The sequence below is a fragment of the Phalaenopsis equestris genome, unplaced genomic scaffold (genome assembly GCF_001263595.1).
Source record: "Phalaenopsis equestris unplaced genomic scaffold, ASM126359v1 Scaffold198801, whole genome shotgun sequence".
Taxonomy (NCBI): Eukaryota; Viridiplantae; Streptophyta; class Magnoliopsida; order Asparagales; family Orchidaceae; genus Phalaenopsis; species Phalaenopsis equestris.
The window spans coordinates 5,484-23,912 of NW_018218706.1; the positions used below are offsets into that span (position 1 = coordinate 5,484).

At 33.7% G+C, this 18,429-nt stretch overlaps 1 protein-coding gene across 1 annotated transcript; it reads right to left on the reverse strand.

The window, feature by feature from the left end:
* Positions 1 to 287: 287 nt before the first annotated feature.
* On the reverse strand, positions 288 to 14,396 carry LOC110035652 (pachytene checkpoint protein 2 homolog; the record flags this gene model as incomplete). The annotated part of the gene is made up of 8 exons (XM_020739923.1): positions 14,104 to 14,396; positions 13,951 to 14,014; positions 4,742 to 4,848; positions 4,607 to 4,674; positions 1,166 to 1,269; positions 956 to 1,060; positions 442 to 531; positions 288 to 363 (listed from the first exon to the last, which is right to left on the reverse strand). Coding segments are annotated over exons 1-8 (765 nt in total), but the record flags the coding sequence as incomplete, so codon positions are not given.
* Positions 14,397 to 18,429: the final 4,033 nt, after the last annotated feature.

Here is an 18,429-nt window from a genome sequence, read left to right on the forward strand (position 1 = left end):
GCAAATATAACTATTAATCTCGTGTTACAAATCTTCACTCAAAAAGAAACTATGCATGATGTTGCATATATGATGCCTAAATATACAGCATGCTCTAGTTTTTACGGAAATTAAGATACAGAACACTATTAAAAAGGATAGATATGGTATATATATGATACATTAAGATAAATTTGAACAAGTAGCAAGTCTGTTAAATACGCCAGCCTTAAGAGTGTATGTGGATAATAGATATATCGATACATAGGAAGATAGAACAATTTCACTTTAAGATATGAATAGCATACCAGTTTACCACTTTCAGAAAACCACTTGCTGAACAAGGAGTGAGCATTAACTTCTACTAGTTGACTTACTGAGTATCTATTTATAAATCAAAAGATAAGTGAAAGACCATAAAAATGCTAGTAAGAAAATAAGTTAAATATGATCTCATCAGACCTTGAATTGAAACGTATGGAAAGTTTTTGAGCTAATGATTTGCACAGTGAAGTCTTCCCAGTTCCTGGAGGTCCATGCAAAAGGATGATTCTGTGACACAAACATACCGAATAGAAATCCATCAAGTCTTGTTGCAACAGCTAGTGTCGACATTTTCCTTCCAAAGTCATAATTTAATCAGCTAATAATTCTTCCTTTTTTTTTTCTTTAGTCATTTTTTCTTTTTTTTTTATTGTGGGGGGGGTTGCGGCGGGGGGGGGGTGGAAAATAGATTTTGGTGTGAATTAGGAGCATGTACAGAAGATGGTAACTAAATTTCCGTGTAACCGCTGTGCTTAGACATAAATTAATGAAAGAAAAAGCTTAAATAACAAAATAAAAATAAGTGGAATTTGTAATTACTCAAAAATTAGTTCATTACACCAACTTGTCTTGGAATTAAACTAAAGATATTCATGTCGAAGCATATAGTTGAAGAAATTTAACTTCTTATATAAACATTAAAGCCCCTTACCTATTCCACGAAACAAGACAAGGATTCACCCCTTTCTCCGTAAATAAAAGGGCGCTTGCAGCATATCGCAGCAACCGCTGCTTGAGGCCACTCTCATAGATTAAGCTGGAAGGGTTATGCAAAAAATCTAACTTTGAAGGTCTCACCATGAGGAAAAAATAAAAGAAATAAAATATTCAATAAAAAAAAAAATTTGATTGTCCAGCAAACCTTTCCCACAATCCATCGAATTCTTTGGCGGGTAGAAACCACTCAGTAAAACTAGAAAGCACATCCTCACCACTAGGATCCTCCCCTGGACCCTCCTCACTGAGCTGCAAAGATCATAAAGTCTAAATAAAATCCCAATGACATTAAAAATTGAGTAAATGACGTAAATTAATCAAATATAGACAAAGAGCCAAGAAAAGTTCGGAACTTAGAAATGGAGTAATTACCAACAACTCAAAACATCATACATCAACGAAAAGAAAATTCAGTACACCTAAGAACATGGCTGGAGGCTTGCCCAGGCCCAGTAACGTTAGAGAAAGGAATAACAAATAGTAATTAGGAAATTAAAAGTTTAAGAAGATGGATATTTCAAAGTCTACAATAAACAGAAACACAAAAAATGTATTATCTTGATCATTTTGGAATTTTATATTTAATTGTAGACCTTTATTTATGGATTTGAAATTATAATCATTTAGTAGAGTCGTTTATAGTTTGTGTACTAGTATTCCTATGAAAAATGGTTTTAGTTGAGTTGTTTATAGTTTATGTACTTGTATTCATATGAAAAATGGTTAGATTCGATCTAATTATCATTTCTAATTGTTTATATTGCTATGGTTACCTTCTATCCTATTCTACCAAGCCTTAAAGATTTGCTTCTCCTAACCCCAAATCTCCCTTTGATTCAGTAGCCAACTGCCATCTACTAGTTTTATTCCCCAAATCTCCCTTCGATTCAATAAAATCTCCCTTCGATTCAATTCAGTAGCCAACTGCCATCTACTAGTTTTATTCCCCTATTCAATACCAAATCCCCCTTCTCTGCAGCATCACATTGTTGCTTTCTGAATATACATTTAATGCTAATGGTCGGGCTCTTGAGGACTATAGGAGCTCGATATTTACAAAAACAATTGATGTCTTAGGGTGCACTAGTAGTTGGATCTGACTGATTTATAAATCATTTACAGGACGTACGGTAAGTATTAGAATACTAAACTTAGTTGTTGAATTAGCCAATTAGACATTTTGTCTCGTATAGTCTATCTGTATAATACTTGGCACTTGATTTACTTTCAGGTTGAAATTCTTACAGAGGAAAAACTTAACAATTAACATCACAGAAAGCCTCTCCACCAATTCTAGAATTTGATCACTGATCATGGAAGCATGGTTGTTATAGTTAGTAGTTTACATTTTCTATCTTTCCGAGTCCATATTATAAAAACATCTTGGATAACCATCACAGCACACATAAATATCAGCAAAGTCAATTACAACAAAGCCTTAATCCCACTAAATGGGGTCGCCTACATGAATCCTTTTCCTCCATTGCGTCCTATTTAGTGTCATGTTTACATTTAGGTCTAATAAATTAAGATCATTTTTCATACAATAAGCCCAAGTCTTCCTAGTTATACCTCTGCCTTTCTTCACATAAGTCGAATTTAAAACATCTACTCTCATAATCGGACATCAGATGGTTGACGTCTAATGTGACCAAACCATCTAAGACGACTCTATCTAATTTTGTCTGTCACTAAAACTACACCAACTCTATCACAGATATATTTATTTCGCATTTTGTCTCTAAAAACTACACCAACTCTATCACGGATATATTTATTTCGCATTTTGTCTCTAAGTGTAAAGCCACTCATCTACCTAATCATTCCATCTTGGCAACACTTAACTTAGTATTATTCTTCTCTTTTAAAAGCCAACATTCAACGTCATAGAGCATTGCAAGTCTCAACACCATCTTATAAAATTTTCCTTTTAGTCTAAGCACTACTTTTCCCCTTCAAAAACATCTTGAACTGTAATTCCCATACTGCATAATTCATTCCTGTAAATCTGATAGCTAAGATTTCAGAAAACATTCTAAACAGAATTGTCGCTCACAAGTTGATTATACCTTTTAATATTTTGATCACCGAAAGTAACACTTCTGTCACTAGAGCTAGTACTACTAAAATTACATTCCATGTATTCAGTTTTAGTTCTACTCAAATGAAGGCCTTTAGACTCCAATGTAAACCTCCATAATTCAAGTTTTTCCTGGGTTTTTTTCTCTCGTCTTATCCACGAGATAGATATCATCAGCAAAAGCATATACCAAGGTACATCCTCCTATAAATGTCCGGTAAGACCATCCATAACAAAAGCAAAAAAATATGGGCTTAAAGTCGATCCCTGATGTTAAACTTGAAACTGCGAACTGAGACAAGCCTACATAAAGTCCAATGATGTTTAATTCTATGAATTTGCCCAGATGTGTTGACAATTGATCTACTTGTGAAAAATCATCGAACAAAAGGACTTCAATCCTCCGGATGAAAAAGGAATGCAAAGTTATATTTTAAAATATTTGGGATTCACCACTTAATTCATTTTCAACACCACAAGAGTGAAGCACTGCTTGACTTCACTATGCCTACCAACCGCCAACCTCCATCGTCAACTCCAGCAGCCAGCCAACTGCCTTTATTTGTCCATTGACTCAAGCCGACCTTGTCTGCCGTCTGACAATGTCGCTAGACACCACCACTACTATCATCGAGATTTACACTAAATTCATTTTGCTTCTATCTCAAACTTGACTTGGCTCAATCGAATGGATTGTGACCATAGTTGGAATAAGTTTGACAGGTCGATCAACTAACTCCAAAACCCGAATGCTAATTTCTCAATTTTTTTGGTTACTTATATTGGCCACAAAATTATATTTAAGAAATTGAATTCTTATTTTAATTTAAGACAGGTAATAAAATTTATCAAGCTTTCCAAATCATGGCCTCAATCATAAATGTCATTGATGACAACAGCAGGTGAAATTCTACTCAAAAGATGTTTGGTTTGGCTGAATTTAGAAAGCATGCAAAATAAATCGTCCTAAAGTAAATGTTAGACAAATAATTTATGGAGGACATGAGCTATGAAGTAAAGCACACTAGTTCATAAAATTTAAGTCAAAAACAAAAAAATGACTTCATAAACTTTGCAAAAACAACTTTAAGTTTTATCCTTTTACCAGAAAGCTCCTTGATCAAAAAATGAATACATTATCAACAAATAAAAAGTAAGAAAATTTAAAATCTCCGAAAACAGTTAGCACATCGAAACATAAGATATATGAAGAAGAGCTAAACAAGATTCCCCAAAACAGACTTCTTCCATATGCTGCTGGATCGACATAGAATTAGCCAGTTATTCCTCTAATAAGACCATCGAAATAAATAAAAATATTAATCACTCAATTATGATTCACAAAAAAACGGAAAAAAATTTTGGAAAAAAAAAAACATAACACCGGAAGAAAAATGCTGCACAAGCTCAAAATGATAAAGCATGTAAAGAACTTCAGAAGTGATCAAACAGAACAATTGAAGATTTTAAAGCGTGTATCAAACAGTACAAGAACTCTAAATATACCTGAAAGACATGCACAACAGGCTTGACTTGCCAGAACAAGAGAATTTTGTGGTTCTCCACCCATTCATCTACAGAAAATATTGGTTTAATCAGAAACCATATAGAAATAAAACTGTGCTCAAAAAGATGGCATACCTGTGTCGCAGATGGTTATTCTTTCAACATTTTCAGTGAGAAAAGAATCATCAACTGGCACTGGAACTGGACCATCAGAATAGCTTAAATTTCTCTTTTCAAGCATCCTAATAAATGAGAATAAAAAACAGCATCTCAAGTAAAAAAAGAAATCTTGAACAAAAGATACAACCTCATCATAAAGCAAACAAAGGTCAAGAAAACCAAGTATACAAACAAACAAGTGCTCAAAATTCAAGTCATCCAGTCAATAAAAAAGCAAACAAGCTTCTTTAAACAATATTTATAGTTTGACCATAGTTCAAATTTACAAGAAAAAAAAACCCATATCATCATAATAATTAGCATTACCCAAATATTTAAGGTAAGCTGTGTGAATACTTCATTCATTTTGTTCGTGTTGCAAGAGCGACAACAATCTTTAACTTAAGCAAATCCTTATTTGCAGCAACTAGTTATATTCCCCCTTCTGCGTACCATTTTACTCCTATTCATGTGATAATGACAAAATCTACCAACCCATTGGTGCACCTTCACTCCATTATCACCGCGTGAACCATTTAAATATATTTTCTAAAATCTTTTAAGATTTATGATTTTTTTTTTTTTTTGGATGTTTGCATCCATGCACAGAGGATCCTATTTTCGTTTCAAAAATTAATTTAAAAGTGCCCATATTCTACAATATATCGAGGCAATTCCTATTTTATCCACCCAGTTTAATACACTAAACCTATTATTCTATTTTGGCTTTCTTTCACAAAATGGCACCAAAGTATCTAAATTTATCACATGTAAACATCACTTCATAATGTAACATTATAGCAATTAACTTCTCATTAACCTTGCACTCTCCTTATCATTACATTTGTAGTCTTCTGGCCATTACTTTTTTCTTTAACCCGTCATCTTCACTGTCAAAATTGACTACTCTAGAACTTAGATTCTTACATCTACATTTGATCAACTTGTTTATAAAGGGGCATACTTTTTTGTCCAACTCTTGGTACCAGTTTCACATCAATCTATCTGATTTCAAAAGTTTCGCTTATAGTTAATCTACTAAATAGAACTAGACATAATAAGTATACTTCCTATAAAGCACATCCATAAATTAACACATGGCCTGCTTCTCCAATTTCTTAAATATCTTCGGTGTCCACCATAGCTACTAGACATGATTTCATCTCCCAAAACACCTAAAAAAATAAGATTAACATGTATATTTGTGAATTCCAAAGAAGGAGATGGAAAATATAAGAACACATGGCATTGTTTATGGTTCAGAATATAATATTAAGTCAAAGACAATAATTATTGGACTAATACCAAAACTTGCTAGAATTTTCTACTCATAAGTTCATCCCAATGTGTTGCGTGAATTTATACGATCATATCATTAAAGTAATCAACTTCATAAATCCTCCAGCAAGAAACATTTCATAATTTAAAAAGGAAATACCACATCTCTCCATTAAATATAAGTTTCTTGCATATCCTTTCATATAAATTATGTAAATGATTGATGAACGATGCAATTTAAATTATATAAGATCAACCAAACAACAAAAATACCAACACACAAATGTACATTCAAATTAAAACAAATATAATACTCTATAAAGACCATGGAAATAAATATGACATGTCTTCATAGATTTATTTAAAAATACTTAAATATTAATAGTGATAATTATGATTTAGACTTGACAAGAATGATGGAGGTTTAAATTTCAAGTTTTTTTAAGATAATCATAATAAATAAACATCTTGAGATGTGGAAGCAAATTATTTCACTCCATATGATATTTTTTAGAAATTTAAGGATTAAGAAAACAAGAGCCAAAGATGAAATTAATATAAATTTTATTATACATCAAATGAGTAAAATTTTGTAGATAATTGGTCAAGGTTATGTTATCATATTGCTCATCTAATTCATCAAATTCAATAGGGATGATTTTGACGTGGCGTTGCTTCAGCGCATCTAGCCGAGCGCGACAAGAAGCAAGCCGGTCCAGACTTCACGCTGGACTGGGCCGGTCTGGGTCGATTATTATACTAGCCCCTCGTACTCCCATGCCCAACTCGCTCCACTGCTACCGTGGACACCCCCCCCCTGCCGACGTCCTAATCTTACGACGTGCCTCCTAGTCATTGCTCACCTTTTCAAATCCCTTCCACTTTTTCACCTCCTTCCTTCCTGGGATCTTGTCTTGGTTGTCTCCCTTCTTCCTTATGCATGTTCTTTCTTAGGTCTAACCAGTTGTTCTTCGTGATTTCTGATTCCAAGTTTGCCTCCACGTCTATACCTCTCCCAAGGGCTGTGTTCGACGACGGGAGATGATTCGGCTGTACCCCGCCTAAGGTGATGACTACCTCCCCACTCTACCTTGTTATCGACAACCTTCCAGCACCGCTCCTCCACACTTTCGCCTGTCGGACTCCTCCCACCAACTGCAGCTCTTGCCATTCCCCCACAACAGCCACTGTGCTGCTACTCCTGCTACTCCTCCAAACATCCACCAGTCGGCCGCAGCCTTCCAAGGTCCTTCCAGCAACCTCCACCTCTCTTGACCGCACCTCCCCACCTGCCAGGTCCCCCGCTGCTACTCCTCCAAACATCCACCAGTCGGCCGTCAGCCTTCCAAGGTCCTTCCAGCAACCTCCACTTCTCTTGACCGCACCTCCCCACCTGCCAGGTCCCCCATCAACTTCTCAAGCAGGTCGCTCCACCTCCTAGGGCATCTCCACCATACGTCCACCATTGCCAGCGCCTTCCTAGCAGCAACTGAGTTCCTCTAAGCCCCTTTCAGCAGGCTTTCAGCCTCCACCCCTCACTGCCACGCCGGATCCGCCGCCTTATCTTTTTGTCTCGAGCTTAGTTAAATTTTGCTTTTGTTATTTCATGTACCACTTGTTATTTCGGTTGTCGTTTATGTTTTTTATCGTTTACAGTTTATGCATTATTGTTGTGAGAATTCATCATTGTACTCGTTCTTAGATTCAGCAATAAAATTTTTCGCATCTAAGTCTTGATTTGGGTTAACTCCAATATCAGATTTGATCTGGTTTAAATTTTAAGAAAAAATTATATTTAAATTAAGCAAGTTCATATAATATTAAAATTACATAAACATAGTAAGAAAGATAATAGATCCCCATATGCAAAAAGCTGGTCTCATGTTGGCACAAGAATATAACTTCTTCAAAATTTAGAAGGCTAAGATGTATTATATCCAATCATGAATTTGTTTCATCAAAAAAGAAATCAAATAGCATTGCACTTCTAAATCGCTCGGACCCCGATTAATAATTGGAATTATTCCCTCAATTCACAAATAAAAATATAGAATATAAATAACCATCATCAAGTCCCATAAGCAATATGATAAAAACCAAAAAATCCAAAACTACGAAGCGACTAAGATTAGAGGGAACCATCACATAACACAAGTTATTGTTGATAACATATCACAGAAGCCATTTAGGGAAAAAATAACACAAGCCAAACAAATAAGAGCCAAATAAAGTTCTTGAACTTCTGAAAACACAATCACAAGTTCTAACTAAAAAGAGAGGCTTTAAATATAGAATTTGAATCAAGTATAATCTTACACTAGTAATTTAATCACATGTGCGTGTGCTATTTTACTACAGAATACTTAATAAACAATATTTACTCTCAATAGTATGCCTTTTTGAAATAAAAAATCATACAAAACTCTATTGTTCTCTTTCTACACTTATTCATTTATTATCTTATCACAATGGTGGCCACCATAGTTGATCTATCAAGTATAAAATCAAATTGATTATTTCTTTTTAATTTAATTTTTTTCATCTTCATTGAACAACAACTTCCACAAATCATTATATTGGATCAAAACCAGAATACCCTCTAGCTATTAAAACCCAAATAAAATTAGTTGTTCTGAAAATACAAAAAATATTGTTTGAATCATCTGGCATTCCCTTGCATTTAATTTGCTAAAGATATTCCAAAATTTTGATTTGTGCCAAAAACATGCAACAACATCCATAGAACCACAACAATGAGCAACATAATGAAAGACAATATGTTCATCTAAGCATAATTAATGATGACTAGTTTTGTACAACATAAAATAGCAATAAAAGAACATTACCAACACAATCCCTAGTCTCAATAATTTCACTAAAATGACTTATTAATTGTATTACTCATATATCTCACATAACTCTATAATTGATTAGGATTTAAGTTTTACTTAACATAACTTTTTAACAATAAATTAATTTCACTAACTTGAATTTATATATCTTATTAAAAGCATATCTTTCATAATATTTCATTTGATCACATTTCAAAATAATATTTCTATTATGCTATAATGCTTTCACTTTCAAACAGAACATGTCTCTTTACTATTAATACACCTAAATCAATTAAAAGTTATTAATATCCTTTCATTGCACTTAGCCACTCAATAAAACTCTTTTTCTACAATATTAGTTAGAACCTAAACTATGGTATAAGTCATAAAAAATTATAACATCACTTTTGCTTATTATTATCTCAACAACTCATTTGAATTCTTTAATTTTACAACATTGCTATAATATTTGTGTTATATCATTCTTAAAAGTGAGTTTCTTTTAAAACTTTTTATGCTTCCTCATTGAACCACCAAATCTACTTGCAAGCAGAAAATTTATCATAATAAATCAATCATTTTCTCCCACAATCGGTTTAGATAAGCTTTCAAATTCAAATTGACCTCATTTAACAACAAACTTCTAGATATTAACATCTTCTAGACTATTAAGTAGTACCATCTTATACAAAAAACCTATAAACTTTTTCCCACTGTCTTAAACTTCAAAAGTACTGCATTTACCACTAAAAACAAGATAAATATAGCGAATAAAATTGGTGGTGCAAAGAACTTGTCTGCACAATTCTTAGGGTAGTCATGATAAGTATTAATTGAAAACAACAAAATTGAACGACAGGCCTAAGTGTAAGGGTTGAACCCATTGTTATTAAGATTTGCTTGTTCAAATTTAGAAATAGACATTCTTCTATCAAAAAGAACTTACATAGATCATCATCGTTGACCCAACAGTAGGTGAGAATCTTGGCTATGAAGCACGACATTAAGAAAAAATAGAAGAAAAAGAACAACATGTCCAAAGTTTTTCCTTAATAAACTAAAATTGAGTAATCTGAACATTCAGCCAACCGAGTTATATTAATTTTAGCTATTGTAGTTTCTTTCTCATAGAAAAGTGAAGCTAACATTTCCGACAAAAAAAAAGACAACAAGCCTTTATCCCGCTAAGTGGGGTCGGCTACATGAATACTTTTTCTCCATTATGTCTTATTGAGCATCTTATTGAGCATCATATTTCCAATTAATTCTAATAGATTAAGATTATTTTTTATACAATATGCCCTCTTTTAAGTCTACCTTTGCTTTTCTTAACATAAGTTGAATCTAGAACATCTACTCTCCTAACCAGATTATCAAATGGTAGACATTTAATATGACAAACCATCTAAAACGACTCTCTCTAATCCTGTCTAACACCGGAGCTACATCAAGCTTTCCACGAATATATTTGTTTTGCATTTTGTCTCTAAGTGTCAAGCCACTCATCCACCTAAGCATTCTCATCTCAGCAACACTTAACTTTGTTTTATGCTTCTCATTTAAAGACCAACATGCTGCACCTTAAAGCATTGCAGGTATCACCACCGTCTTGTAAAATTTTCCTTCAAGTCTAAGCGGTACTTTTCTATAACACAATAGGTCAGATGCATTCCTCCAACTCAACAAACCAACTTGAATTCTACTAATAACATCCCCATCTATATCACCATCACTTTGAACTATAGACCCGAGATATGTAAAAGGTTCACACCTTTTAATGAATTGATCACTCATAGTTACAACTATGCCACTTGAGTTGCTACTACTAAAATTGCATTCTATGTATTCAATTTTAGATCAACTCAAACGAAGGCCTTTAGACTCCAATGCAAACCTTCATAATTTAAGTTTTTTTCTGAACTTTTTCTCTAGGCTTATCAACAAGAAAGATATCATCTACAAAAAACATACACCAAGGAACATCCTCCTGCAAAAAGTCTAGTAAAAGCATTCATAACAAAAGCAAAAGGATATGGGCTTAAAGACGATCTCTGATGCAATCCAATTGAAATAAAAAAAAAACTTAGTCATCATTTTCCTGGTCGAACACAAGTAAAAAATCTAGTATGCATGTTAAAAAGTTTAGTAAAAGCATTCATAACAAAAGCAAAAGAATATGGGCTTAAAGACGATCTCTGATGCAATCTAATTGAAATAAAAAAAAAACTTAGTCATCATTTTTCTGGTCGAACACAAGTAAAAAATCTAGTATGCATGTCTTTAATGACTTGAATATAAGTCGCATCAATATTTTTCTTTTCTAGAACTCTCTAAAGAGCTTTCCTTGGAACCTTATCCTATGTTTTTTTTCTAAATTAATAAAAATTATACGTAGATCCTCCTTACTCTCTCTGTACTTCTTCATCAAACCTCTCAATAAATGTATAGATTTCAAAGTAAACTTGCCCCGACATAAATCCAAACTGATTATAAGAAATCATTGTCTTAATCTATGTTCACCTCCTCCAATAATTTTAAAGTATGACACATTATTTAATTCCTCTATAATTTGCAAACTCTTATGCATCCCCTTTATTCTTAGAAATGGGACTCCTCATTCATCTTTTTAGTTTTCAAAATAATATTAAAGAGTTTAGTGAGCTAAGAAACTCCCAAATTTCCTAAATTTTTCCCCACTTCAATTGGGATAACATTAGGTCCTCCGGATTTTTCACCATTAGTTTCTTTAAAGCCTCATCAACTTCCTTTGTATTAATGTACAGTAAAAATAAAAAGTTTTATTATTATTAACAATATTAAGAACACTAAGACCGATCATATTTTTAGAAACTTCATTGAAAAGTTTATCAAAATAGCTCATCCACCAATATTAAATATATTCCTCTAAGAAAAGCACTTCTAGATTTTCATCTTTAATACACATTACTTGAATTAAATCTTTATTTTTTTTTATCTTTGTTTGACTAGTATAAACATATATTTTTCACCTTCTTTAGTATATAATATATTATAAAGATCATTAAAAACAAACTTTTTAGCGTCATATATTAGACTCCCTACATCATATGTTATTTCAAGTTCTCTAAGGTTTTACATTTAAATAAAATTTTTATAACAAACTTTCTTATAATCTACCTTTTATTCTACATTATTATTCCACCACAAATTATTTTTAATTATAAAAATTTTTTAACATTCTTATAATTTACCTTTGATTCATCAAGTACAACTTTTGTTACTTATTTAATAGTGCTTATTATTTTATCGTGCATAGAATTAGTTTGTTCATGAACATCTCAAATCTTAAATCTTTAAGTATACTGATAGAAATAATTTTATTTGTCTTAAGTGCCCATATCTAATTTTATGATAATATTTCAATATATTCTTAATCTTACAACTCCTCGTCTTAAAATTCAAAACTAATAATCAATATTGAGTACTTAAGTTTTTCCTTGAAATGACCTTACAATCTTTACATTATCGACGATATTTTTTCTCATAAGAAAATAATCAATTTGTTTTTATTAGATTCATTCTTATAGATAATAAGATGCTCATATTTTTTTAAATAAAGTATTAGCAATAATCATTCTTATAGATAATAACATGCTCATATTTTTTTAAATAAAGTATTAGCAATAACAAAATCATAAGCTAAAGCAAAATCAAATATGACTTTACATTCTTCATTAATCACTCAAAATCATAATCATCATGTCAATTTCTAAATCTCTTTCAATAAAAATTCTTCTAGGTTATTTTAATTTTTTTCTAAAATCTTCTACCACTCTACTAACATGTCAATTTAAATCTCTTTCAATAAAAATTCTTTCTTCCAAAGGTATCATTTGTATCAATTCTTCTAGGTTATTTTAAAATTTTTATTTTCAACATATATTTAAACATAATTGAGGATCATAAACACTTTTAACATTAAAAATATTAATATCAACGACAATCTCCATGGCTATAATTCTCTAATTTTGAAGCTAACATTTCCACTCCAAAAAAGAAACCAAATCAATCACCAATTTTCCCTTTTCTAAACGCTAGCCAGCTTCTTTTCATCCTTAGCAAACCAAGCATCCCAAATCCCATATTCCGAGGTCCATTCATTTTATTTATTATTTATAAGAATTTATAGATGTGATATTAAAACTTAATTAAGTTTAAATTTTGACTTAAGTGATATCTAAAACAATAAACCTTTTAACAATCATTTTAATTTGTGTGTATTTAAAAATAAAACAATTTGAAAATCATTAAAATAGCCTATTTTAAAACTAATTTACCTTGGCAAATTTATCGAGTCAAACTCTTCAAGAATTCTCAACTTAATAACCTCACCAAAAAAAGTTTAAAATTCAGGTTTCAAATGGGCTGGACCGCTAGAGATGATGCCCAACCAACAGCTCCTTTAGATCCCCACTCTCTAGTACGTGGAATCACATTCAAAGATTCATTTGAGTGGTTCATGTGATTTATGACTTTGATGGGTATAGTGCCTTCTACCATAGTTGAGCAAGTTTCCAGTGTCGGTGACTCTCATGGCATCTTTATGTGATTGAGTAAGCAATTGGTGCATGATACTTAACGAATAAAACAAAATTTTAGTTGAGGGTGAATGATGGCATATGTGAATTTTTCTCACATAAAAAGGAGACTGCTAAAGAAAGAATATTGGATTTAATCCCACATTGAATACGTGAAAATATATATATTCATTAATTCATGTAAGAATTTCCAGCAGTTAAACATCAAATTCATGGTTTTAAAACAAATTTCACCAGCGGTCTATCAGACTGAATCTGGTGAATATTATATTTAAGCATCAAATTTCAAACTACTATGAAATTGGAATTTCTTTCTCCGGCAGATGTCAGAATTTTTCCTGTGGGTAAACAGATACGAAAAAATAAAAAAATCACCATAATCCATTTTCAAATGTGTAAGCATTTGCCAAAATTAGAGCTTTCCTCCAGCTTAAACAAATTTTAAAGTGAAAGAGATGGAGAGAGGAGAGGTTGAGGAGAAGATAAAGAAAGGAACCTTTCCACAGCTTTGCGGACATCTTCAGAGCGAGCCGTGCTAAAAGACTTCATGCAAACCTCAACTGTGACAGAAGAGCAAACAAATCAAGTGCGATGAAGGAATTGATGAGAAAATTAAGGAGCACGAAAAGGGTGGCGGAAACTGCTTAACCTGAAACGAGAACCTTGTCGTCTTCCGGCGCAATTGAACTGGCACTCGCAGAAAGGACAGGCTCCGTATTGGAGGCATTCGCCTCTTCAAATACCTCTTCAGATACGTTTTTGGAGGCGTTATGGACGATGACCTCCATAGGAGAGCTCATTCAGATATTCTCGTAAGACTATCAGAGATCAAAATTAAAATGAGGTAATTCGATTAATGGAAAGCAGTTCATAAAGTCTGGAGAGCAAAAACCCTAGCAAGAGGATTCATATCGACTTTTTGAGCTTCCCTCGCCTCCATTTTGAACTTGGAAGCAGAAAAAGGCGGGCCCCACGACTCCAAGGCTGAGAAACGTAATTTTATAGGTAACAACACAATCACAATTCATGGCTGCAAGATATGTTAGTGGACATCCTCACAACTATCCTACAAGACACTCGTCAGAGGGGATTGTTCTTATTGCGAGAGAAAGATGGCCCATCCATGTGGCTTTAGGAGAAAGGAGTGTTGAGGAGGTGGCGGCTGAGGTCGAGACATGGCTTCGACTGATTATGAGCAGTTTCTCTTATGAAATTGGAAAACTAGAAAAAGCTGACGATGACATTTTATCTTATAACACATCTTAATGGGGGTGAATTCTATGTATCTAGCTTGAATAGTCTTCTGCATTTCTCTTTTCAGCAATTGAGGTCTTGACTATCAATTTTGTATGTTGGTCCTAAGGATGACAAGGCAGTTGTGGACCAGGTTGAGATCGAGGGGTTGAATAATGGACAAGGTTGTTGCAAGGGAGCGGACGGCATAATTGAGTGCATCAGAGCAAGTAGCTGAGCGGGATGTCGAGGATTAGGGTGTTGGAGGCTAGCATGTCCTCCTCCCAAAGGGCTCCGCGTGACTTTTGACATCATACTTCGCTGCCTTGCTGAGATGGATGAGTGTTTTCTCGTTACATGCGGTATTCTTGAGGAGATGGTGATGAAAGAATACTAAGCTTCTTGAGAGGGTAGACTGCTATCATGCCCTTGCTTGGCAAGCTTTGCACTTTCAGGTTCTTCTCTTGGACAAAGTCGAGGAGGACATCAGGTGGTCTGCCTCGAGGGTTCAAAAGTTGAAGCGCAAACTCTCTATGCGGGAGGGAGATTGAAGCTTTCCCTTGAGGGGCCGCAGATAGATGTCCAACAACATGAGGAAGAGGTGGCAGCTCTTTTAAAGGAAAATAAGGAGCTGAAAGAAAAAATGTTTTCGATGGTCACAAAGAAGGCGTATATTGAGGGTCTTTCTTTCCAAGTTGTTGTCAGTACTTCTCTCACGATCGAGAGGTTTGTGAAACATAAGCTGGTGAATCCTAAGTGACAAAACATGGAGGAATTTGGGAAGGTTCTCTCAAGTTCTGAGAGCGGGGAGGAGTCTGCATATCAGGAGTCTGTTGCCGCCGAAGGGATCAGGGAGGCATATTATGGGGAATCCTCGAATGCTCAGGGTTAGAGCAGTCTCGTTTTGCATGTTTTTGTTCCCTTTTTTTTCGTTGTAAAGGAGAGTGTTATTTGTAACCTACAAATGAATTGTCATAATACAAGGAAATTTTTAAGGTCTGGGGTTTCATTATCCTGACTTTTTTTCTCCCTTACATGTTAATTATTGGAATGCACGAGTAATTTCAATGTTATGAGTTGTTGTCGAGTGTGTGTGTGTTTTGCATATACGGTCATGGTAAATTCCTTACGGAGCTTGTCGTTGGCGAGTGTTAATGTCACAGTTAAGGCACAGGGCTATCCTTGATTCATCCCTCGTGAAGCTTGTCGCTATCGGGTGTTGATACATCCTATAGGTCACAAGCGATGGTTAGAAACCCCATACGGAACTTATCATTGTCGGGTGCTAACATTAAAATACGGTGCAGGACAATCGTTCACGCACCCCTCACGGAGCTTGTTGTTGTCATATGTCAATACTTCTCATAAGCCACCGACGATGGTTAGAAACCCCTCACGGAGCTTGTCACTTTCGGGTGCTAAAGTTTAATGTAGGGTGTATGACGATTGTTCATGCACCTCTAGCGGAGCTTGTCGCTGTCAGGTGTCGATGTGTCCCATAGGCCACTTGACGTTCTTTGCATTGATTGATGAGTTTTTAGCCACTCACAAAGCCTATTTTTCGAGTGAAATTGTGACAGTTCCTTGAGCAAGATTGTGTAGTTCCCCGATCGTAATTGTGTTTCCCTGTGCGTAAAAACAATTAGAGAGGGTACTTTTAGCAATATTGAATATGTGAAATCTCAAACTTTTAGATGCCATGAATGTAAAAAAACTTCTTTACTATATTAAGTTTTTAAAAGAAAAGAATAGTTATAAAAAACAATTATGATGTTGTTCCTTCTACCGCAATGATATCTCTAAGGGAGAAATTTCTTTAGATCATCACCACTCTAGATTCAAGGGACATCGTTCCCTGTGAATGTCTTCAATTTGTATGCTCTGGGTTCAGCTCTCTGATAGATGATGTAGGGGTCATTCCAGGTTTAATTTTATAATCACATTTCCATTAGAAAGACAACCATGCCACCTTACTATTCATACATAAAAACCCCATAAACTATAGGAAGTTCGACTTCATGATATATAGAGACCACAACAACATAGTCAGCTACTTGTAACCATATCTTATCTAGTTAGGTTGTGCTGCAGCATTCATTGACATAAGCTTCTGGAGATAGAGGCTACGGTGTTTACGCTTGATAAACTCACTAGCCTCCATATTTATATCTACTTCGTCGCAAGCAATAGTGTTGTTGCTTGTCTTGGAGGTTATCTTTTCATTAGATAGATCAGAAGGCTCTTGTTGCTTGTTCTTGAACATTAATTGGAGGTTGGGGAAGAAGGGACCTTCACGTGTGTTCTTCATGATTTCTGTTTCAGATGGATTACTATGATGAACGATAGATTCATTGTTACCCTCTCCAAATTTGACAACTTTCCTGCATTCTCCGAGGAATCTGAAAGTCATTTCGATGGATATATAATTTGAAGAAGGTTGTTTGAGGTGTGTTTCAGGCTTAGCTCTCTACTCTTTATTATATAGCAGTTCATATGAGGATTAACTAATACTTCTAAGGCGCTATTGGCTAAAGTTTTAACTTAATTAATTAATTGTGCATTAGCCATAATACAACCAAAAAGAAGTTTATAAGATTGCTTATATTATAATTAGTTTTAACATACGATGAACTTTCTATTAAGTGATATTATGAAATCATTTAGTGCCATAGTTAATATTGGTAATTAGCCTAAATTTGAACCGGATTATTTAATTGTACCATGTATAAAATATAATTAAAAATTGTTCTAAATCTATTTAAGTTGTGTGTTTAAAATGTGACTTTGAGTTAAGTAATGCTTTTGTTAATGGCAAACATCATCTTTATTCTCCATTGAAGACTGGATATGCCTTTTATGTGTGGTCTGCGTAAGGTTGAGGCAACGTGCAAATTGTGTGATGGGAGATAAACTCTTTATGTCATTCAGAGAATGTTATGATTTCTTCTATGTTATAATATCTATGTGCAACTAATCATTTAAGAATTTTTTTCCCTTTTTTTGTGCCTATCATTATTGATTGATGACTGCAATGAAATAATTGCAGAAGTGATGATTCCTTTTTGTGAGTAAATTTAATTTGTAAGACTTAAATTTTGTAAACTTGATAAATTCTATTTATAATTTTATATAAAATGATCAAAATCCTTACAAGCATATAAAAAATAGAACTAGTATCTATTCATGAATATTTTAGTTTTTTTCTCAGTAAATAAACAGATTGCTTAAATAGAAAGACTAAACTAAACTGAAAAGTTCTACTAGTTCAATTCAATTTGAAATAGAGTTGGTTTCATTTTGTAAATAGTCGTAAACCATGTGTTTTTGCGAACTGAAAAATATGAACAGTCTTGTGAACAAACATAGGCTTCATTTGAGGAGGCGATGAAGTTTCATTCGATAGGAGCGAAAGTAGGCGTCTACAAAAATTCTTATTGGGTGAAATAGCAAGAGATGAATGTCTCCCAAAATTCATTTGCAAGAACGGTAAATTTTTATCATTTCAGATCTCAGATGATCTCCTCCAATCGGATGTTGAACGTAAATTTTAAAAGAAATATGGTATAAACTACCGTTATTTCAAACGAAGCCTTATAATTGATACCGCATGATTTAGTAAGTGAAATGCAATGAAACTTAGTACATAAGCCAAATATATTTTAAACAAGTAACCACAAGTAAAAGAGAAATTTCTTGAGGTCATTTGAAGAGTCAAATGTCATCAAAATTTTATGTGCTTATA